Consider the following 22244-nt stretch of genomic DNA (forward strand, 5'->3'; position numbering starts at 1 on the left):
TGTAAGGATGGGGCTGCTGCAAGGGGCAGTCAGGTCGTCACTCTGGGCTGGTGCAAGCCCGGCTGGGTCACAGATAATCCCCCATTTTGCCCCATGCCTGAGATGGGGAGGAGGGGAGGCACGTTCCCTTTTTTGTCATGTAGTGCTTGTTCAGCGTCTCATAGTCCATCGCAGCTGGAGCTACGCTGAGTGCCTGTCCCGGAGCAAGAAGGGACGTGCTGCTCCTTGGCATCTGCCAGGGTCTTTTCTGCCCGCTCACCCTCCTCCTGCCTGTTCCCTTCTCCAGGGGCCGATCTCCCGAGTGGTACAACAAGGTCTTTGGCCACCTCTGCGCCATGGAGCTGGCGAGGATCCGAGACTCTTTCCCAGCCCTGAGTCCCAACGGCCCTGAGACAAAGATCTGAGGCGGCAGGAAGATGCTCTGTCCTATCTGACGTGGACTTGCCGGTGGATCCGGGCTGGGGCTCTCGGAGGGGAGCATGGTGCAGGCAGCTTGGCCATGGCAGAGGCTGGCGCACTCGCAGGCACATATTTATAAGCATCCTTTTACCCTGGGCTGGGCATTCCCTGTCCCCCTGTCCCTGCTGCTGCTTCAGCCACTCCTTGCTGAAGCATGCTGCGCAGCAGGTTGTCTGCAGAGACAAAGCCATGCAGCCCGTGGTCTCTGCAGAAGGGGTTGGTGAGCAGAGGGAGAGAGAGGGTCTCTGGGGGTGACCCCCCGGGGAAGGCAGCCTGTGGGCAGGGCTGGGAAGCAGCTGGCCCAGGTTGAGCTGGGTCCCCTGTGCAAGCCGGGAGCGGCCGTGGGGGCAAAGGTGCATGGAGTGAAGTGGAAGGGCACGGAGGCACAGGAGAAGCGAGCGGGAAGGACGGTGCCGCGTCCGTAGGTCACAGCGCTGTGTCAGGAAGTGAAGGGAGGGCAGCGAGGGGTGGACCGTGTGTGGTGTCACGCGGCGGGGATGGCCAGGGAGTCACTGTGAGAACCTGTTTGGTAGTGGAGGAGTCTGCTGTTCTGGGAGGAGTGGGGCTACACCTAGATATCTAGCTATGCCTGGAGTGCCAGCCCCTGTCGAGTGGCAGAAGGAACCTATTGCCCTTACCTTTGGTGCTGAATTTCATAGGAGAAGAAGAAAAAGCCCTTTAGTCCTGTGCCTTGCTCTTGCTCGGCTAAAATCCCTCTCTTTGTGCACTAGGTTTCAGTGGGGACTGGATGGACGATGTTCCAAGCCCAGCCCATCCCTTGAAACCACACTACCCCTCATTTGGAGGGTGCAGGACATGTCTAGAACCCCAGAGCAGCTGCCCTTGGAGGTGGCTACAAGCTGGGAAGGGGCAATGCCCCACAGGGCTGGTTATGAGGAGGCACTGAGGGAGGGAGGGACATGGCCAGCACTGCAGCTCCCAATTCCTTGCAGCTATTGCGGTTCACATTGCACTGCCCCAGAGAGGGGAGGAGGGCAGAGCAGCCTTGCCAGCACCGCAGCAGCGCTCTGGGCTGAAAGCTTTGGCCAGGGCAGGGTTGTGCTTATGCCAACTCACGGCACAGCATCTGCTTCCTTTAAGTTGCTTGGACCAGGATCAGTCCTGTCCCGGCCTCTGCAGTAAGGTGGGGTGGTGGGGGTGTGGCGTTATTCTGGATTCACCCCTCTTTGGGCAGCCAGAGGTGACAGAGCCCGTGCCCCTCCTGGGTGTGGAGCTGCCTCTCTAACATGACTCCCCACAGAGACATCCATTCCCCTTCCCCTCTCTCCCTTTTCTTGTGTGGAGAAACTGTCTGCCATAGCTAACAGCACCCAGGGTCCGACCTGGTTTCTCTGTTCAGGCAGGGACACAAGTTACAAGACATCGTTCCAACTGGAAGGCAACATGACCCACACGTGGGAATGATTCCCAGTGTCAGTTTTGCCGTAACACATCCTGTCTGTCTCTCTTTTGGTGAAAAAAAAGCAACCCAGCCTGTATTCTGTGTTTTTATATATATTTTTATATATATATATATATATAAAAATATAACTAACATTTGGGGGGAGTGATTTTTCTCCTAATATTTTTTTAAAATGTTTCTTTTTTTCTATCTATAAATACTTGTACAGTTGGAATATTAATATATAACTCTGGCGGTAGAGCTCAGCGCCAGGTGATATTCACTTAAAAGACGTGTGTTTTGTATTTAAGGGACTTTTGTATCGTATGCAACTGCAACAGATTGTTTGACTTGGACCGGGACTGCTTTTCCCATCCGTGTAATTAATAAAGTACTAACGATATCTGTTGGCTAATGAGGAAACATTCAGTCTTAGCGATTCTCCAACACAGGAGCATCCCTGAGCTGAGCCGTGCGCTCTCACCTGAGGCTGCGGAGCTGGTGGTAGTGCCAGGCAGGCTGGGCACCCAGCGGCGTCCTTGTGCCACCGGAGAGGGTCAAGCGCTGCTGGTCTGTAGTGTCACGGGCGTAAAGCTCCTGCGGGACTCATGCAGCTCCAGCTGCTTCATCTGCAAACAGCCCTTCACCTTCTCCTGCAAGGAGGCGGTGGTGATGGTGTAGAGGATGGGATTCAGGGCGCTGTTGATGGGCAGGATGAAGATGACCACCCAAAAGATGATGGTGCCTGTGCCAACAAGGACACGACATTAGGCAGCCGAGGCCGGGGGGCTGCCCCCTGCCCAGGGGCAACCCACCTGCTCCAGCCCACGCAGCAAAGAGGGGCGATGCCATTTGTGGGCTCATGGCTGGAAGGGCAGCCTCCCGTGGGGGACCACGACTGCTGCTCCCGGGGGAGAGGCAGGGGCCCAGGGCCTGGCTCCCCTTGCAGCCCAGGCGTGGGTGAAGAAAGCTCCAAACTCAGCAGCACCTACATCGAGGGGTCCCCGACCCAGGGACTCATGGTGGGCAGCAGCCAGCGGTGGGCTCTGCTTCAGGGCCTTGCGGGGAATGGGGGTTCACCTGGTATTTCCACCTGCAGCAGGGAGAGCAGCTTGAGGAGGCAGATGGGTATCCAGCAGAGAGCATCAGTGAAGACGATGAAGAAGAACCGCTTTGCGATGGTGACTTCCCGGGAGCAGACGCCTCTCTCCACTGTCTTGGACGCAGTGATGCGGATGGAGTAAAACATGCCAGAGTAAGCAAAGACGATGGTGATGAAGGCTGCAAGATTCAAGCCTGGAGAGGAAGAAATCTCGCTCTGAGCACAGCCGAAGCGCGAACCTTGCGAGCTGGGATCGGCAGCAGGACAACTCCTGCTTTTATCGCTAGAGGGGGCAGAGACACCTCGGCAGCCCCGGTTAGTCCTGAATTAGCCCAGCGATGCCCATGGCCTTGGCCAGCTCTGGGGTGAAGCTGGGCACAGCACCAGGCTGGAGCAGGGACGCTCCCCAGCCCAGAGGGCAGAGCCGGCACCCCCCGTCTTACAGGGTCCCAGCGGGATGGCAGTGCCCTGTGAAATCAGACATCCCGCTAACAGAAGCGGTGCGGGCTCTTGTGGCACCCGGGAGGGGAGGGCTGGGCTGAGCAGCCCCGCTCCCACCAGGGAAGCTCATCCTGCCCCACATCGTCTCCTTCCCCGGGGCCCAAGTCCCGAGGTGGCCTTACCCAGGTAGATGGTGGCGGAGTAGCCCCGGGCACTGGGCCGCTCGCCCAGGTCAGACTGCAGCGGGAAGCACACCCCGTTCCTCCCATAGTAGTTCCCAAAGGTCTCCTTACACCACAGGGGGATGATGCTGAGGGAGAAGCCCAGAAGCCAGATGGCTGCTAGCACCAAGATGGTCTGTCTGCTTCTTGCCAACTCTGTGGTGGCTGAACGGGAAAACAACAGAGAAGTATTTCTCCAGGGTCATGTAGGTCAGCAGCAGGACTGACACCTTGGAGGACAGCATGGCCAGGCTGCCCACCAGCTGGCACTGGAGGCTGCCCGTCCAGCCCTGGGCGTGCTTGTTGTATTCGCCGAGTACTTGAGGTTGAAGGCTCCGATGACAAAGAGGTAGATGCCCATCAGACCATCTGCGCCTGCGGGGAGGCAAGGTAAAGTGAGAAAAAAGCACCAGTGGGCAAACATAGCCCTTCACATTAACGCCACAGCCATAAAGCCATCATAGAGCTGGGCAGCCTTTGGCTTTATGCACATACACACATGAGCACAGACCTGCAGGCAGGGGCTGAGATGCCCCAGGCACAGAGGGATGCCCAGAAACCCGTTTGCTATCAGCACAAAGGGAAAATTGGGCAGCAAAGGGGCCCTGGCTGCGCTGGGGAGGGCTGGCATCAGCTAGACAGCTCCTCCCTGGGGAGATGCTGGTGGGCAGCTCATCTGCCCTGGTTCTCTCTGCACCCCCCCGCCACTCCCTGCCCTTTCACCACCCTGCTCACAACACAGGGACTTGATGGCCATGGTGTGCTGGCTGTTCTCCGTGACAATGATGGACCGCATGCAGATGACAAAGAGGTTGCTGAAGCAGGCGATGATCCAGACGAAGATGCGCAGGATGATGTTGGCGAGGAGGTTCTTGAAGGAGGAGATGCCGTCGCTGTTGGGCTTGCAGCTGCGCACGTGGGGCACGTAGCTGCAGTACCGGAACTTCTTGAAGTAGCTGTTGGGTGGAGGGGAGGAAGGTTTCCTGGCTGTGACCTGGACCAGGAGCAAGCGTGGTCCAGGGTGCACAGCCCCTCTGCCTGCCCCCACCGGGTCCCTCCAGCCCCTCGGCCACCTTTTATCCTGTCTGGGTGGAGAAGAGCCCCTGCCACCTCACTATCCCAGAGCCTGGGGGCTTACACAGACCAGGGGAAGGGAGATGGGGCAGTTAGGGGGAGGAAGGAAGCAGCAGCAACGCAGGGTGGGAGCAGGGACAGGGTGATGCTAGCACACAGCCCTCCCCGTGACAGCAGCCAGGGCTGGGGCAGGGATCTGCAGGGACAGAGTGTGATGGAGCTGAGCGAGGGTGGGGGGTCCCCGTTTGCAGTACTGCAGCTGGTTTTGGACACTAAATAAGCAACACCCTGAAGCCTTTGCAAAACCGGCTGGTGGCACCCCAGTGCTTTTTGGATTATGTACCACAGCCACGCTCTTAAATCTGCCACTGTTCAGCACTGTCAACTGATAAATACAAGAGTGTTTTCTGCCAACCCACAATTCTCACAAACTAACATTTAAAAATCAATCCCTTATTCAAATCCTTCAAGTTCCATTAACAGGGATTCATATTTTTCCCTTGCATATTATTTCAGATTAATCTTTTCAAGCCTTATAAAAGCCAACCTATATAAGCTTAGCAAAACTCTGCATTAGAAAATGACTACAAAACTGCAATGCCAGGCTCATTTCTGCTTAATTATAGATAAAACGAGAGAAAATGATTGCTTATTAGCAAGTCATGTAGAAAATGTACCATATTTATAGTGCAAACAGACCAATTATGGAAAGGAAGATGTACAGTTGTCTTTCATTACAGGTACTTTAAAATGTGCATCTAGAGAAAATGATTTTTTTTTCTCCTCCCAAAGAGAAGCTGAAGCAGTCACAGCTGCTGTGCAGTCCTGTTTCCACCCTGTGTGCGATGTCTGTCTACCTGCACATTTCTGGGGTTCTTGGGTCATTATCTCAGACCCAAGCAAAAGGACCTCTAAGGGGATTACTTAACCACAGCTTTCGGCACACAGCCAAATGTGTGTGGTGGCGGAGTAGCCCCGGGCAGTAGCCCCTAGAATGCCCTGGCCTGGCAGAGTCTACCTTGCCCACATCACCTATCCAATGTGCATCTTCAGAAATGCAGATGACTCTTTGTATCACACATGCACCCAGATGGGGCACCCGTGGCTCTGCAAACTGCTCCCTTCCCGTGGGCAAAACGCTCCCCTTGCTGTAAGTAAGCCCCAGCTAGGAGAGACCCTCTTTCCCCGGGGGGATTTAAGCAGTATCATCACGCTCGGGGGCTTCCAGTGGGCTGAAATAACTGGCTCACGTGTGTAGGGAGTGAACCGGTTTCCCTCCCCACATCCAGCACCCCTGGGCATGGGTGCTGGGGCAGCAGCAGCAGCCATCCACTCCCTCCACTCACATGTGGGAGAGGTTGGTCAGCTTCTGGAAGGTCAGGTTGTGGATGTCGGGGATCTCCAGCCCTTCCAAGCTCCTGCCAAAGGAAGCCAGTGCAGGGGAGGCTGTGAGCAGCCCCAGGCTGGGTTTGGGGCTGCTGCAGGCAGAGGCAGTGCTTTAGGGTTGGGGACGTTGCAGGACTCACAGAGGCTGTAGCTGGGGCAGGCTCTCAAACTGGCCAGGGAAGATCTCTCTCAGGGGGTTGTAGGAAATATTCCTGAAAAGAGACAAGCCTTTGGTGTTTTTCCCGCCTGGAAGCTATCAGAATAGCTGGAAGTGAGGGCAAAGGGATGCCTTTCTATGGCTTTTCCCAGCACCCACCATTTCCCCGGGACAGGTCCACAGCCCCAAAGCAGAGGGTCTGTGATGGCACTGTGCTGCAGGCAGACCCGCCGGGAGGGAGCCCGTCCTGCTGGGGCCACCACGGCTCTGGCAGGTGAACAGACCATGCAGCAAGGACATCTACCCAACACAATGGAGGGGTGCAGGGGTCCTGCAGGACACCCCATCGCTTGCAGGGGGGGCAGGGGCACCTCCTGGGGCAGTGCAGCCCCGGTACTCACAGCTGCTGGAGCTCAGCCAGGCCATTAAATAGAGAGGAGGGGAGCTGGTCTAGTCTGTTGGACGACAGGTCGCTGTGCAGATGAGAGCAGTGTTTGAGAAGCAGTTGAGGGCACCAAGTCTTGCACCCAAGGGTGCTGAGCAGCGAGGTTCCATGGGCAGGGGACAGTGTGGGGTCCTGAGCGAGGCCCCCCACCCCTGCCCCCAGCACAGCCCCTGCCTGCGGGAGAGGGGTTTCAGAGCGGGTGATGGCTGGAAACTCACAGCTCCACCAGCCTGTTCAGCCTGGAAAACGTCCCGTCCTGGATCCACCTGAGCTTGTTTCTGCGCAGGATCCTGGAGGAGAAGGAAGGGAAGAGAGCACATGGGTACAGCACAGCCCACACGCCCTTTGGGAGCATCCTCCAACCTCTGGACCAGCTGCGAGCAGCCAGGGGTGCTGGCACGGCACGGGGCTCACCCGCGGGGTGCACCCAGCCCTGCCGTGTCCCTCCCAAATGCACCGAGCCACAACCATCACCTCCAGCAGCCAAATGCTCCCCTGTTATGCGGAAGGTCTAAGCCAGAGCCCGGATCGCAGGTACAAGGCTCCATCTTACACAAGCCCACAGCTTGGAGAAGAGCCCATCAGAAGTGTGGAACATGGCAGAGCTGGTTCAAGTGCTCAGAAGTAAAAATCCAGAATGGTGCACCAAGAAACACAAATAGTCTCAGAGCAGTGGGAACAGAGGCCTGCCGGATGGCACAGGCTTGAAAGTGCTGGAAGACCCTGTGAGTGCCACGACCTGGGGACAGGGCTCTTCGGCAGAGGCTCACATGAAGCAGCTGGGCTCTATTAAGATCAGACACCGACCAGGGCAGCCCGCTCAACACGGCTCATGGCATGGCTGGGTAGGATGGGAGGAGATGAGGGAGTCCGGCCAGGACAGCTTGTCCCACAGAGCCTGAACATGAGCCCCGTCTCATCTGCTGCCTCTGCTTGTGAAGCTGCCTCCTGTGCCGGTGTCACTGTCAGGGTGTGTTTACACCATCCGTCTTGCCCGTTCGGATGTTTCCATGGCACTGCCATAACAGCCCTGGGAAACACACTGCTGATCAAAGCCGACGGGCTCGGCTGTGGGAGGAAGGACGGATGGCAGGGCAGCAGCTTACCCACCTGGTATGGGGGGCTGCAGTCAGCTCTCACTGGAGGAAAAAATGTAGGGGTGTATATTTTGGGAATTAAATGCCTATTGGGTCTTCTCCAAGAAAGGCAGGACAGGGGACCAGGGTCTTTGTGCAGCAATCTTTGGCTGGAAAGCACTCATCCTTGGAGACAATGCATGCAGGCAGTGGTCAGATGAGGACTGACAGCATTCGCACAGGGTCCTGCCATGCATTCCCAGTGCTCCGGATAACGACAATTCCTGATACCCTGGGAGGATGGCTGGGGTCCCCATCCCACTTCTGCTCTCCGGCCACCACCCTGTGGCCGCTGGTAGCCTTGTGCTCATGGATAACATCTGCACGGTGCACAACTCTCCTGTCCTTCTCTCCTGGGGCTCCAGGGGCCATATATATCTCTTTGGGAGATATCTGACCATCGTGTGCAGGAAAGCTAGACCCTGGGAGAGGCCTGTGCATCGTTGATGCAAATCCTCTGCCTTTGTCAGCTCTGGGAGGGCATCTGGGCAAGAGCTCAGTCCCGGGGCCAGGAAGGAATGGGGCAGGAGCAGGCTCCAGGCAGAAGGGGAGGAAATACACGCTGTTTGACACGTGGAAAGCCATCTCACAAGCTTTATGGCCTTCCTCAGGGATATTTTTAGGGGATTTGGATGCCAGCAGAAGGATCTGGGCTGGCTGCGAGCTCTGGTATTCGCATGCCCATAGGAATCTTTTTCCATGACGTGTCCTGCCTGTATCTCCCAATATCCCAGGGTTAGCCATCCTCCAGCACAGAACCCCTGGAAAAGGCTCTGGGGCCCCTTATCAAGTCCCTACAAAATTCATGAAGCTGACTGCACTGTTGATGCTGTGTACAACCGTGGGCTGAAATCATTAAACACGAGACAGCAGCCCCTTATCTAGCCCAGAGCAGCAGGAAACAGGGTGCCCAGCCGAGTGCTGGCTATGCCCCCTTCTCCCTCCACACACCCGCAGAGGGACAGGGTCTCCACCAGCAAACGGGAGGCACGGCCGGGCCCCCGAGGTACTCACAGCACCGTGAAGTCATGGCACTCCTGGAAGACAGCCCGGTGCACTGCCTGGATCCTGTTCCCTTCCAGCTCCCTGCAGAAAGGCAATTGTGGCTGCTGCGTCCCTGGGCTACCCACCCCATCCCCGCAGTACTTGGGGGCTGCCCAGCATGATCTGCTCCTTCTCCACCAACTGCTTCACCTCCTGCTTGTCCCCCGCCCCATCCTTTGCAGGATGCTCCCAGCCCTTTCCACCCCTTCTCTGCTCCAGGAGCCTGGCGCGGGAGCGGGAGCAGCGCCTGCAGCAGCCCCTGCCTATGCCGCAGGCAGCCCAGCCTTGCTGCTGGCAGGCAGGGTACTCACAGCCAGCTGAGCTTCGGCATCTCCACGCAGAGGGAGGCGTTGGGAATCTGAGTCAAAGAGTTGTTCAGCATGTACCTGGTCGGGAGGCAATAAGGACAAACAGGGTCACAGCACCGTACGTCTGCCCGGGACACAGCCCTGTGCATGGATACGGTCCTGCTGCTGCTCCTGGACCATGTAGTGTTTCACAAGGGTGGTCCGTGGCCTCACCTGGGGGGACATCTGCACTGTATGGGCTGCTCGCATGGATACCCGGGTACGAGCTCACGGCCAGTGGTGCCCAGAGCAGCGCGGCTGCGCCAGCTTCCACATACCCCGCCAGAGCAGCCACGGCCACACAAAACCACAGAGCGAGTTCAGCTGCCACTGCCCCGGCAAAGGCCTGGCACCGGCGGCTGTTAACAGCAGTGCCGAGCTTTCTTCACCTTCTTCGGGAAAGATGTGACGGTAACGGTACGGGGCACATTTAGCAGCTGTGGGAGATGCTCTCCAGTGATGGGCATGTCACCAGGAGAACGGTACATGAAAGCAGCAGCAAGTGACCCTGGAGTGACAGCCAGTAAAGGCAAATTTATAGCCTGAACTCCTGCTGGTGTTTTTCCCAGCACTTTTGCACATGCCTGTGTGCACAGTGTTCCTCACTGCATGTTTTGTGACCGTGGTTTTAATTTATTTGATTTGCTAACAAAAATGCAGAAGGATAAACAGAGTACGTCACCGAGCAGAGCGGCACTGCTGCCTGCAATGTGGAAATGCACAGCCGAGGGGAGCTCAGTCCCCCCAGGGCTGACCCCACAGCCCACACGGCCCCTCCTCCGGGGACAGAGCGGGGACAGGTCTCTGGACACCGAGTGCTACCCAGGTCTTGCAGAGAGCAAAATCCTGGAGTCACAGCCTCTCTGCCCCAAGCCTGCTGCCAGCCCCAGCTGCCCTCAGTCCCCCCCGTGCTGATGGCTCCTCCGTCCCCAGGCATGGCAGTTACCCGAGTCCCACACACCCCAAAAACAGCTTTCAGGCTTTTACAGCCAACTCCAGCAGAGATAGTGCAAGCCCAGACCAGCACTGGGCTGAAGCACTCTCCTTGCAGGTATATGCCATGGGAATACAGCTTAAAACATGGTCAGATGTATGTGAGTATGTATGTGTGCCTGTGCACTCACACACCTTTTTTTTCCACTGTAACAGCCAAAACGTCTCTCCTAACTGCTCAAGGCTGCTGCCAAGGTTTCCCATCTGTATTCTGGACTATGGAGAAGGTGTTAAAGTCATCTTACAGCAATTGCAAAATTGTTTTTATGGTGGTTAAAGCAAAGTTGTTATCCTGTACTTTGTTATCCTGTATCTTTGAAATGGCTGGACCTTAAAAAACCCTTGGCTCAAGATGACCTGTTGCGAAGACACCCAGCAGAGCGGCAGGAGTCTGCGAAAGCATCGGATCCTGTTTGCAGTCGCTGACTCAAGGAAAACAATCAGCAACCCAACCCGCAGGCACTGCTACCCGTCCTGCCCGTCAGTAAGCACCGGGGCTCTGCCCAGGCCAAACTCCCCAGGGACAGGCATGTCCCTGTCCCAAGCAAAAGCAATAACTCTGGTTTAATTTAAGTAGAGTATTCTGAGAGCAGGATATGGCACAGAGAAGCTGCAGCACCAAAGCCTGCTGGTTCGCCTGCCAGGTCAGGCATCCCCGGCAGCTCCTGGAAATGGGAGCGAGACAGACATCTCCTTCGTACCGTCACCCCTCGTGCCCCGGGGAAGGCAAGGAAGCCGCAGCATCCTTGACTTGCTCTGAAAAAAGCTAGAAGCTGCCTGGAGAAAAGGTGCAGGAGCTACCAGACAGGCACCCGCAGGAGCGGGGTCCCCCCAAACCCCGCGGAAGGGCTGTCCCCACCCCTACTTACAGGAAATACAGCAACTTCAGCCCTGCAAACGTCGTGGGGATGATTGTGGCAATCCTGTTGTTGTCCAGCATCCTGGAAGGAGAAGGGGAGAGGTGAGGGGAGGGGACCTAGAGAGGGCGGGGAGGCAGTGGGACTCTCCTGGCAAGGGGAAGCCCCCACATTTAGCACTCATGCTGCCCCGGCGGGAGGGGTCTGTGTCCCTTCTCCCCTCAAGCTTCCATGGACACCCATCCCGGGGCTGGGGCTGCCCCCCTCTGAAGCCTGAACCCCCCCCCCTTTGAATCCTGCCCAGGCAGCAGCGTTAGATCCAGCTGCAGAGTCTGGATTCCTTCACAGTCAGGGTCTGTTGGATTTTTCCTCTCTTCTGCTGTGAAATAAAGATAAATTAGAAACCATTTGGGGAATTCAGGGCCGTGCTTGGCTTCTCAAAAGTCCTCTGGCTTGTTTGCACCACAGACCACCCTCTGTGAGCTGCTCATCCTTCATTTTCCCTCTTTGATTTAAGGAATAACTGCACTGGTCCCAGAGCAAGTAAGGGGAGGGAAGCCTGGGAAGGGTGGCAGACCTGCCCGAGCTGCTCCTGCAAACGCAGAAGGGGAACGAACCGTCTTGTAAAGTGGCCTTTACGGTTTCTCTTCTGTAGCAAAACCTTTATAAGCTCCGTGTGTAAAACCACACACCACATGGGCCCAGATCAAAGAGAGCCTTTGAGAATAAACAGAGGGGAAGGATATTAGCTGTACTTTCAATTTAGGCATATATTTTTCAAGCTGATGAAGCTGCAGATCTCCGTGTTTAACAGTGCACTTAAAGCCTTTTATACACAAACCTCCAGTGCTCCAGCCTGGGAGCTGAGGCTGTCTTTGCACGAAGCCCATCACCGCGCCCTGCCGCTGCTGCTCCGGACCGGCAAGGGGAGCACAGCATGGCAAGCCCCTGTGGGGACCAGCTGGCCATAACGAGATTTCAGACAAGACCACGTCCAGTCTGTGCTAAAACTGACCCCAATAACAGGGGAGGGAAACTCAAATAGGAGTTTTATAAAACACCCGCAGCAAAGGCCAAGTGTGCCCTGGTCCCCAGGGCTGGTGGGGAAGGTGGGGAGGTGGAGACCCAGCCGGGCATCGCACCCATCGCCAACATAGCCCCCGGCACGGGCATGTTACCACAGACACCCTGAAACCACCATGCCCACTTTCCCCCACCCAAGGAAATGAAATTATGGTAAATGCAAGGAAGAGTTGGGATCAGTTGCATCTTCTGGGACCGGAGGAGGAACTCACAGCCACTCAAGGCGATGCAGGTCCTCAAAAACCCGGGGCTTCAGCTGCGTGATCCTGTTGTGGCTGAGGAACCTGGAACCAGTGCAGAGAGGAAGAGCGATCCTCAGACACCGCTGCCGATTAAACCCACTTTTGCTAAAGCTGTTCTTCCCAAGCTGCCCACGGCCCCTGGCTTTGGGTGCCCACGGCACCATCTCTCCCTTAGCAGCTCGAATGCAGGATCTCAGCTCAGGCTGGAAAACGTGGGGATGGGAACAGCCATGTTTGTAGGAGGGGAAATGCCTCTGCTCCACGTTCACCCAAAATACATGCAACTCCAGCTTAAAACATGCTTGATACCGGCTCTTGCAGGAGCAAAAGGGCTCAGAACCTGGCCTTGAGCCGGCTGTGCTGCGAGCCTTCATGCCAAGAGGAGCCGAGGACGGTGTCCGTCCCAGGGCTCCCCTCCCCAGGGCCCCGTAACGCAGATGCCTTCACTCATAACATTCTGAGCTGAGAAAGTCCAGCAAAGGCTTTGGGTGAGATCAACCAGATCTTGTTGTTTTGCAAAAACCTATTTAAAAAAACAGAACAGAGAAGAGACTGAAGAAGTAGTATGTTTCCTAAGGGATTCTCAGGGTCCGTGGGATGTGCCCATCTCTGCGGGACACCAGCCACATGGCTCGCAGGGCTGGCTGCTGCCTGCCCAGCATCACGGGCCACCTGTCCCCAGTAGCGCTCGGGGAGGGAGGTCCAGGCGGCAGGCTCCGCTCTGCCGCAGGCTCCTCATCTCAAGTAACCCTGGAGAAGCTGTTTTCCCTCTCTGCCTCATTTACTCCATGCAAAGGGAAGGAAGCTGAAAGTACAGATGCCCGACGGTCACAAGCGGCTGCTGCGAGCTGCTTCACGTGGTTATTGCTGTACGAAGCTGCCGTCCCACCCACGAGAGCAAACACCCCTCTCCCCCTTCCACTGGGTCCCTCCCCAAGCTCCCCGGTCCAGCAGCCTGGAAAGGTGATGGACTGAGCGACGAAAGGGTCCGAGCTCTCCAGAGCAGCACAGCTCACTCACGAGGCATCCCATGCCACCACACACACGGGGAGGTTATGGGCCATCGCGGGCGCTGCTCCGCGACCTGCTCACCCGCGCGGGGAGCGGCATGGTGGGGGCAGCGCATCGGGAGCTCGCAGTGCCCGTAGCAGGCGCCTGCTGACTTCAGTGGGCACCGCGGGCTCCAGCAGCTGAAAAAGCTGCTGTCTGGACAAATGTAGCATGCCATCAGGGTGCGTTGTCCCAAGAAAAACTGTCCCGACAAGTGCACACACTTCTTCCTCTATGCATGGCCCCACCGCTGCTGACCTGTGCACCCACTACTCTCCCCTTTTATACAAGCCAGCCAGCGAGCAGGATAAAGAAAGGCGATACTCACAGCTTCATCAGACTCCTGTACCTGGCAAACTGATTGCCCAGCAGAGAATGGATTTTTTTTTCTTCAGGTCCCTAGCAGAGAAACAGAAGAAAAAAAAATCAAACCCAGGGCCAGCAGATGAGGGCAGAGGAGAGGTCTTTTATCAAAAGAGAACAGTGAAGACTAGACCTCCTCTTGTGCACTACAAACAAAATGCAAGGCAGCTGCTGTTCATTAATGCTACATTGCTAATTGCCCTCCTAATCTGCAAGAATTATTTGCTGCAGATGAGTTTTTCCACACTCTCCTCCCTTCGTAGCCCTTGCTTCATTTGTGCAAAAGCACCCCAGGCCTCACCCTCGCCGACAGTCTCTGACCCTGTGCACCTCAGTTGGAGGCTTGGCAGTGAAGGCAGGCTCCCCAGTCCTCACCCCGGGCGGCGTCCGGCCGTTCCCTGCTCCTGGCTCAGTGCTGTTGTGGGAGGGTTGCAGTGAGCAGCTGAAGCTGAGCAGAGAGGGGTCTGTCGGCACGGAAAGGCCTCTTTGCTGCTTTGGATCCAGGGACAACAAGTAAAAGCCAGGGATTTTATTTCCTTCCCTCTGAGCTGGTATTCCTGCCGGGTGGCAGCGTGTGTCCCGCTCATGTCTCTCCTGGGGGAGAAGGGTGCATGCACCCACTGCTACTCACATCCTGGTCATGTTGGAGGAGACCCAGGGGACAGTGGTGAGGTCCTGCTCGGTGCAGTCTACGGCCCTTCCCCAGCACCAGCACCACTCTGGGAAGAGCTCCAGCCCTGCGGGCAAGCAGAGGGGATGCGCTGAGGGGAGGGCACAGGGGGCCCGTGTGGGGCAGGGGAGACCCGTGAGGTGGGAAAGGATGCCCGGCCCCGGGGAGGACGGCTTACAGCAGGCATCACCCTCGTCTTCCACAGGCATCCTGCTGCTCCTCGCAGCCAGCACGTTGCCCAAGATCCGCAGCCAGCCGCTGTCATCCACTGCAGGGCAGAGAGCGGGGACTGCTGTTAGAGGCACCGGCTGCTGCACACGGACATCGGTGCGGAGCAAAACCCTGGCAGCCTTGGGAGAGGGTGCTGGATGGCACGAAGCCTGAGATCTGGCTCCAGCCCCACAGCCACACCGGGGCAGAACAGGGATTCATCCAGCCCCGTGGCGTGTCTCCAAGCGCAGCCACAATAAATTTTTCTTTTCTCTATTTCTAGCATCCCACCTAGCCCGCTTTAAGGATATCCTGAGCCAGACACTGCATCCAAGCCACGCAGTTAACCAGCTCCCAGAGGGTATGAATTTGTCCAGTCTCTAACTCATTTACACTCCTGGACTCAGCATCCCTGGGCAAAGAGCTCCACAACGGCGCTGTGTATTGTGCAAAAAAAGGAACTCTTTTGTGTCTTTAAATCTGCTGAACCTGCGTGTCCTGACTGATGGTGCAGAGCCCCTCTGCTCCTCTGCCTTTCCACCACAGCCCAGAAATAACTGCCCCAGCCTTGTAGCAATGGGGATTTTCCTGCATCCCAGCCTAGGAGAATCCCTGACCGATGAGCTCCTCCCTGGGGGACACATGGCCACTGTGCCGGGATAGCGTGCAAATGCAAGAGCCAGGGAAGTGACTGGAGACCTGAGCAGATCTAGGATTCCTCACGCTTCCCAGGGGAAGAGCAAGCTCTTCTCTAATGCAGTCTTGGTCCTGGATCCTGGTGTTCCCAGATCTGGGGGTTATTCACTCTGAGGGCACCCCTCTTCGTGAGGGGCTTGCTGCTTACCTCAGTTCTCCTCATCAGCTCCGTTACCGCAGTCATCCTCCCCATTGCAGTGCAGGGCCTGGGGCAGGCAGACGGAGAGGTTTCCGCAGGGAAACTGCCCCAAGGGACACATGTGCCCATCCCACTGGGAGTGGATCAGAGGAGGCTCTGCGCAATGACCTCCCGCCCCTGGACCCCTCGCAGATGCTGCGCTGTTGCCTTTGGGGCACTGAGCTCCTGGGGCCGCATCCTGCTTTGTGCCTAGGTCCAGTGACCTTTGGGGCAGAGTGGGGCCGGGGGGCTGAAGGGTGCCTGCGCTGCTGCTGAGGACCAGCATCGCCACACCGGTGCCCCATGAGACCGTGCTCCGGCCAGAGCAAGCACGAGCTGACGGGGTGTTGGAGACCACCGAGGAGGCACGAGCATGCCCCAGGGGAAAAGAGGGACCCCAAACCTTGCTTTTGCAGCACTTTCAGCTGGCAAAACGCTGCCCTGGAGCCAGGAGGCAAGGCAGAGGCAGTTCTGCTGAGGAGTGCACAGAAATGGAGAGCCCCAACAAACCGGCCACCCCATCCCTCCTCCCCAGACCCCCAGGCCACCCCCATCCCCAAGGCAGAGCCCCGTCCCCGAGTGCAAAGCTGCTTTAGCAGCTCCGGCTCCCCTTTTGCTGAGCCCTTTCCATCAGAGCCATCAAAGATAGCCAGCTGCAGGGCCCTGTTCATTAATATCCTGCAATTATCCATGGCAGAGGCATGCTTCAGATCCAGCTAAACATTTCCACAGCCCGCTTTGATCAGGGCCCTGGGAAGTGGCAGCCGTCAGGCACCGGGGGAACACGGCTGGGGGGGCCCAGCTTGTCGTTCAGGATTTTCTCCAACTGCCAGGCTATTAATGGCTAATGGTGCATGCTATAATTAAAAGCACTTTGCCTCGCTCACACGCACGCCCCGTTAACCATCCCATCAGCAAGCACTGCGGTGTGACGCGGGAACGGATAGGATGCAGGGGTGACTGGTGGGGGCTCGCAACGCACGGCAGGCAGCATCGCATGGACGTGGTCCCCTCCGGCCGGCCCAGCGGCCGAACCACAGGTGCCCTGTCCACACCGGTGGGGTTTTCCCGCAGGCAGGTCATGCCCGGGCTTGAGGAAGTTTTCCATTAGACTAGAAATATCCCCGCTTTCTGCAATAGCTGGCTGAGCTAGACTTAAACTGCCTGAATCCCTGCCCGGACACCTCCGACCGGCCGGGAGTCCCGCCAGCCTACCGTGGGATTTACTGAAAGCATCTGGGGTGTTTGTTCTGGGGAAAACAAGGACTCCAAATGCATGCAAAACCCAATGAGTCGAAGTGTGTTAAGATTTGGAGCAGAGTCTATTGTGGCTCCATAAACCTTTCCTGAAAACTGGAGCCATCCCAAGCACCTCTGGAAAGGATCTCTGTCCACTTGAAGCCATAAAGCAAGTCCAAGTGACATTTTTTAACAGATTCACACCATTGCTCCTCTTCGTCTCCCACCTTGCATCAGCCAGGACCCCACGCCCCAGCCATGGGGCAGCCTGGGGCACGAAGGGAAACCCCATTTCTAGAAGGTTTTGAAGGCTGAGCTGTCACCTTGCCTGGGGAGCCGCCTGCCAGCATGTGGGAGCTGGCGGGGGGCAGCCCTCCCTCCCAGACTGGGGACCCCTTGGCTGACCTGGCCCTGCAGGCAGCTCCCGTGCCGGGGGCTCTGCACTGTCAGAAAGGGCCATGCTCCCTTTACCCTAAAGTAAAAAATTGGGGTTGTAGCCTTGGTACAGCTTGTATAGTACATTGGGCTTCCAGAGACCTCTGTTTTGGAAGTGCCTGCCTTTGACTAGTCTTCTTGCAAACCAAGCGGTAATTTTTGATTTTTATAAATGCTTGTTTGTATACTTCTGTATGAGAAGTGACTAAACCCACGGGGGTATCACACGTGCTGCTGCAGAGCACCAAAACACGTAACAACTGTCTGCCTGGGACGTTAAAAACCATATTTGCTACTAAATGTTGCAAAGACTTATCACTGAAAATTAGTTTATGTATGATCTTTTGTTCCTTTAGCTGGGACCAAGAACATCTATTTTCTTCTGATAACACAACAAACACAAGCCAAGGCTGTGACAGACAAGTCACCGGAGATGCGGGTGAGGGCTGCTGGGTGTGCTGGAAGTCTTCCCTGCCCAGCCTGCAAATGCCATGACAGTGTCACATATATCTAAAAGAAGGAAGACACCATCCGGCACGTGGCCGTTTTTCTCTGGTGAGCGGTGCAGGCAGCGTGGGCAGCTCCTGCTCCCGCTCCGATGGCATTTCCCAGGGAATTTGTCTGGGGCGGCTCGTTACTGGACAGCCTCGTCCAAGACCTTTTGTTAGTGCAGAGTCTCAGTGACTTTAAGTACTTCTGGGCATGATTCTGCTTTATGAAGCCAAAACCTCTCCAGGAGGATAGTAACAGACAGAGACCTCCTGCATAATGACGGGCAAGTCGCTTACCACCGCAGTTTCTTACTTGCAAAGAGCAAATTTTGGTCCACCCAAAGCTCAGAGGGGTGTGGTGAGGGCTGGTGCTCTCCAGGTTACATCAGCTTTGGAACAGGGGGTGTTATGGAAATACAACAGGCAGAGTGAGAAAAGGGTCGTGCCCTTGGACGGAGCCAGCCAACATTGCTCCCCAGCGCGGGCTCCTGGAGATGTGTGGTGCAAGGCTCCACCAGCTGTGCGTGACCCTGTGCATGGCCTTCCCTGCTTGCATTGCCCAAAAATGAACGGGGCTTCCTGGGCGGCAACCTCCATCCTGCTGGGAAGCAGAAAAAATGTCACCGTCAGCATGAAGCGATCCACCTGGAACGCAGCTGGTGCCTGGAATTACACCTCGCTCGGAGGCGTCTCCTCCGGCAATGGCGTGACTCTCGCCACCTCCTCAGACTGAAGAGGGCTGGGCTGCTGCCGAAAACCCGGGGGGTGTGGGGAAAAGAGAAAATCCATCTTTTACTTTGACCTGTTAGTTATAACTGAGCTGGAAGGGGAATTGATTTTACAAGATTTGGGTTTATACACTAAAACCAACACCACAGCAGCATACAAAAAACACTTTACAAGGAGCGTCATGTCACACAGGTTTCTGGCTGTTTTCTTAGTCTGAATTTATGTAGGACCCACAGAAGGCAACAGGAATCTTTCCAGGGCGTCCAGGTCCCTGTTGCAGAGAGTGTATCCACGTATAGAGCTATGTAAATACTAAGAGAGAAGAGTTTATACATATATATATATTTTTATACATATAAACACAGATAGCTTCTATTTTTTTCAGGAATGATGCTCAAGCCCCAGATTCCCAGCCAACCCGATGCTTTCCAGCCATGCCCATAGGACCTTGTTCGGCATTAACCCCCATTAGGGCTAGAGAAACCGGGTATTGTGCAGGGCAGAAATCAAAGAACCCGAGATAGCAGAGGAGAAGGTGAAAAAAAAAATCCAACCCAGAGGAAAAGCATGCGTTTCAGGCGAAGTAAAATGCTGAGAAAACAGGTGATTTTAGGATGGTGTAGCCTATCAGATAAACGGACCTTCCCTGGCAGAGGTGGGTCAGGGTGGGCACAGGCACTGTGCCGCAGCGGGGACCGTCCTGCCCCGGTTCTGCAGGGCTGCAGAAGGAAGCACAGCCAGGGGAAGCGGCCAAACGTAGCCGGGATGGAGCTCAGCATCTGCCTCGACTTTTCACGAGGGCCACCCAGGGTTGTAAACGGAGCCCACGCATCACCAAGAAAACAGTTATGACCAAATTCTCTAGAAACTAACAGGCTGAATGAAACATGCCTTTGGTCTACATCGCCTCTGTCTGCAAAGAAACCGTGTAAGTTCTGACAGCGAAGTCCTGGAGCTGCAGGACATGGCTGGGGGCATGCACCAGCTGTCCCGTTCGTCTCACGCCCAGGTTCTCCACACCACAGTGCATCCCCACCGCCGCCCGCCCAGGACTGCAACCCGCTGCTCACGGCACACCGCACACAATTCCCCTGACATTTCCCGTACCGAGGTGGGCTGAGCTGCACCTAAAGCAAACCGCTCTAAAGGAGACACAATTACCTGTTTGATTAACTGCAGGGAGGGAACAGTTTGCATTGCCGTCCACAGAAGTAAACCACAACAAATCAGACTAAAATGGAAATAGCGCAGAGCTCCTGCCTTTCCACCATCCCCCTTCCTAAATTCCAGCAAAAAGTGTCACTTTTCAATCTGGTTTCTGTCCACCGCTCCCTCCCCTTTCAGACTGTAATATTGGCACCGCGGCCGCATCTGCTCCCCCTCCACTCCCGTGCTCGCTCTCCTCTTGAATAAAAGGCAGAATCACAATTTGCAGCTATCTCTGGGCTTACAGGTAAGACGGATGCCCAGAAAAGCGAACAGTGCAGAGAGCAGTGTTACCAGGCACACAAACTCTCCTCACAGGACAGCACTTTCTCGGTGGAGCACGGCTGTTTTCAGGCCGCCAGCATCCCTATGGCACGTGCAGGATCTATACCAAAATCCCACTATAAAATTCTCTGTAAACCATCCCCCCCTCAACAGCCCAGTCAAACGGCCTTATTTCCTCCCCACTTTGGATGACGTGACCTGCAAAGACAGAAACTTACTTGTAGCAGCGTAGAAAAGCGATGGCAGAATGATCAGAAGCAGCCTCATGTCAGCAGCCTCTGGCAGGGCAGTCCCCGGCCCCGGAAGGCTTAGAAACCTCCTGGGCTGTGGGGTGGCAGAGGGAGGAGGGAAGGGGAATGTGGAGATGCTGCGGGTCCTCTCCTGCTAACATACACGAATGCACTGACGTCTCCCGGGAGCGCACACGCCAGGGATGCTACAGGTTGTCACGGGTCCCCGGGAAGCCACGCGCTGTGCCTCCATCGCCGACCCGGAGAAGGTGCCGGTGCAGCAGCAGTCGGGCGCATCTGCAGCACCTCGCAGCCTGTGCAGGACTCTGAGCATAAAATACAGCAAGGGGATGTGCATGGCGAGGAAAGAAGAAGAGAAGGAAATTAATCCAGTCCTTCAAGCAGGGGCGTGCAGCCCTTCGCCTGCGCTCCCCACCCCGGGGGCAGCATGAGGCTGTGCCGTTCCACCTGCCCACAGGGCACCCTGGGGTGCACATCCCAGGGGAGCCCAGGGCCAGCCTGAGGAGGAGGAGGAGGAGGAGGAGGAGAAGAAGGAGGAGGAAAAGGAGGAGGAGGAGGAGAAGGAGGAAGGACGCGTCCTCCCCGAGAGGGCCCTCTGCTGGATTTGCAGTCAGTACCTGCACCCACCCGTGTCCGGTGGCCCCATGGACACAACCCAGTGGTGGCATCCACAGGGATCTCTGCTCCATCCCTGCGCTACGCGCCCTGGTCAGCCATCTCAGTGCAGGGACACAGGCCCAACGGGGACAAAGCAGACACGACCCCCGAGACCTCAGGGTACCCTGAGGCGGGCTGGGGTCCAGGTGGGCTGTGGGCAGGGGCCTCCCTCTCTCCCCACTGATGCTGGGGTCCCCCTGTCCCCACCCCTGTGCTGTCCAGGACTCCCTCCCTGCCGCTTTGCCTCACCCACCCCTCCCAGACCCCACCGTGCACACCCTGCCCCTGCGGCACTCGCAGAGAGGAGGATGAGAGGGCACGCTGTGCAGCCCACCCTGAGCACAGGTCCTCCCGCCGCGGGGGCTGTCCCCAGGCAGCCTGGCTGTGCCCGTCGGTGGCTCCGAAGCAGCCGGGACGAGTGGTGGCACAGCCACCCCTTTTGCAGGCTGCCGGCCGTGGGAGCAGCCCTTCCTCAGCTCCGTGCTGCACGGAAACCCCACGGACCAGGATGGTGGGAAGCATGGGAAGGGGAGTCCCGTGGAGGGAACAGCTTCTCGTGGATGGAACAGTTTCTCAGGCTCAAATTCACCCCAGCCCTGAGGAGGAGGTAGAGGAAGCGGCGTTTCACAGCTGGGCAGCGGGAGGGAGGAGAGGGGATCCCAGCCAGAGAGCAAAACCCTACCACAGCTTTGGTCTCCATGCTCGGCTCCCAGCCCGTCTGCACGGTGAGCACGGGTCTCCTTGGAGTCTCCTTTCCCCAGCATTTCCAAAGGCTTGTTACTGGTCCAGGAAATCTGTAAAAATTTAACCCCTCCCCTGCTGCTGGAAAGCAAATCTTTACTCAGGTCACAGGACCTACTCTCCCACCTCTCCTTGTCCTGAAGACGTTAAGTGTGTGGGATTAAATGACATACATATCCCCCCTTTTATTTGCACATTCCTACTAATACGTTTAAAGCTTATCCATAAACTTAACAAAATTCTTGCTGATGTTTCTAAAACAACGCAACAACTGTTTCTATCCCTATTCCTGCTTGTCGTCAGTACTGACGCCCCTTTCCTCTGCATTGAAGGAAACGGGGTCCCAGAAACACAGCCTGCCCTCCCACCGCTGCCTCCCCTCCAGCCGTGAGCTGGCCCTGCCATGGCCACAGCACGAGGAAGCAGGGAACAGCTTCTAAAAGAACATGATATAAAGTATTTGTGGCTGTAGATCAAGTTTATTTAAGCTCTAAGGGCACTTTGAAGCGAAAAGCCAGGTAGTGTGAGGCTGGTGGGGGAAGAGGAAATGGAAGAGAGGTAAATATTCCATTTTTTCAGAAAAGGAAATAAACTGTTGGAAAAAGGTTCTGTGCATGCAAATCTTAGACCTTCTGCAGAGACTTTGCGATTCTG

General features: G+C 56.3%; 2 protein-coding genes across 4 annotated transcripts in view; one reads left to right on the forward strand and one right to left on the reverse strand.

The window, feature by feature from the left end:
- STARD8 (StAR related lipid transfer domain containing 8) overlaps positions 1-2264 on the forward strand; it is a 61612-nt gene extending 59348 nt beyond the window's left edge. For all 3 annotated transcript variants that reach the window (XM_059824265.1, XM_059824263.1, XM_059824264.1), the window contains exon 14: positions 287-2264. In XM_059824265.1, coding sequence (XP_059680248.1) covers positions 287-404 — 118 coding nt within the window. In that variant the 3' untranslated portion in view covers positions 405-2264. The remainder of the gene's footprint in view (positions 1-286) is intronic.
- Positions 2265-2418: 154 nt separating this feature from the next.
- On the reverse strand, positions 2419-20208 carry LOC104258929 (relaxin receptor 1-like). The gene is given in 21 exon segments (XM_059824559.1): positions 2419-2606; positions 2942-3157; positions 3587-3764; positions 3766-3941; positions 3944-4000; positions 4361-4581; positions 6046-6117; positions 6226-6297; positions 6644-6715; positions 6906-6977; positions 8838-8909; positions 9179-9253; positions 11077-11148; positions 12360-12431; positions 12844-12912; positions 13768-13825; positions 13828-13838; positions 14434-14539; positions 14651-14740; positions 15527-15673; positions 20160-20208. Coding segments are annotated over 21 exon segments (2145 nt in total).
- Positions 20209-22244: the final 2036 nt, after the last annotated feature.

The sequence above is a fragment of the Gavia stellata genome, chromosome 14, assembly GCF_030936135.1.
Source record: "Gavia stellata isolate bGavSte3 chromosome 14, bGavSte3.hap2, whole genome shotgun sequence".
In the NCBI taxonomy this organism is placed as follows: Eukaryota; Metazoa; Chordata; class Aves; order Gaviiformes; family Gaviidae; genus Gavia; species Gavia stellata.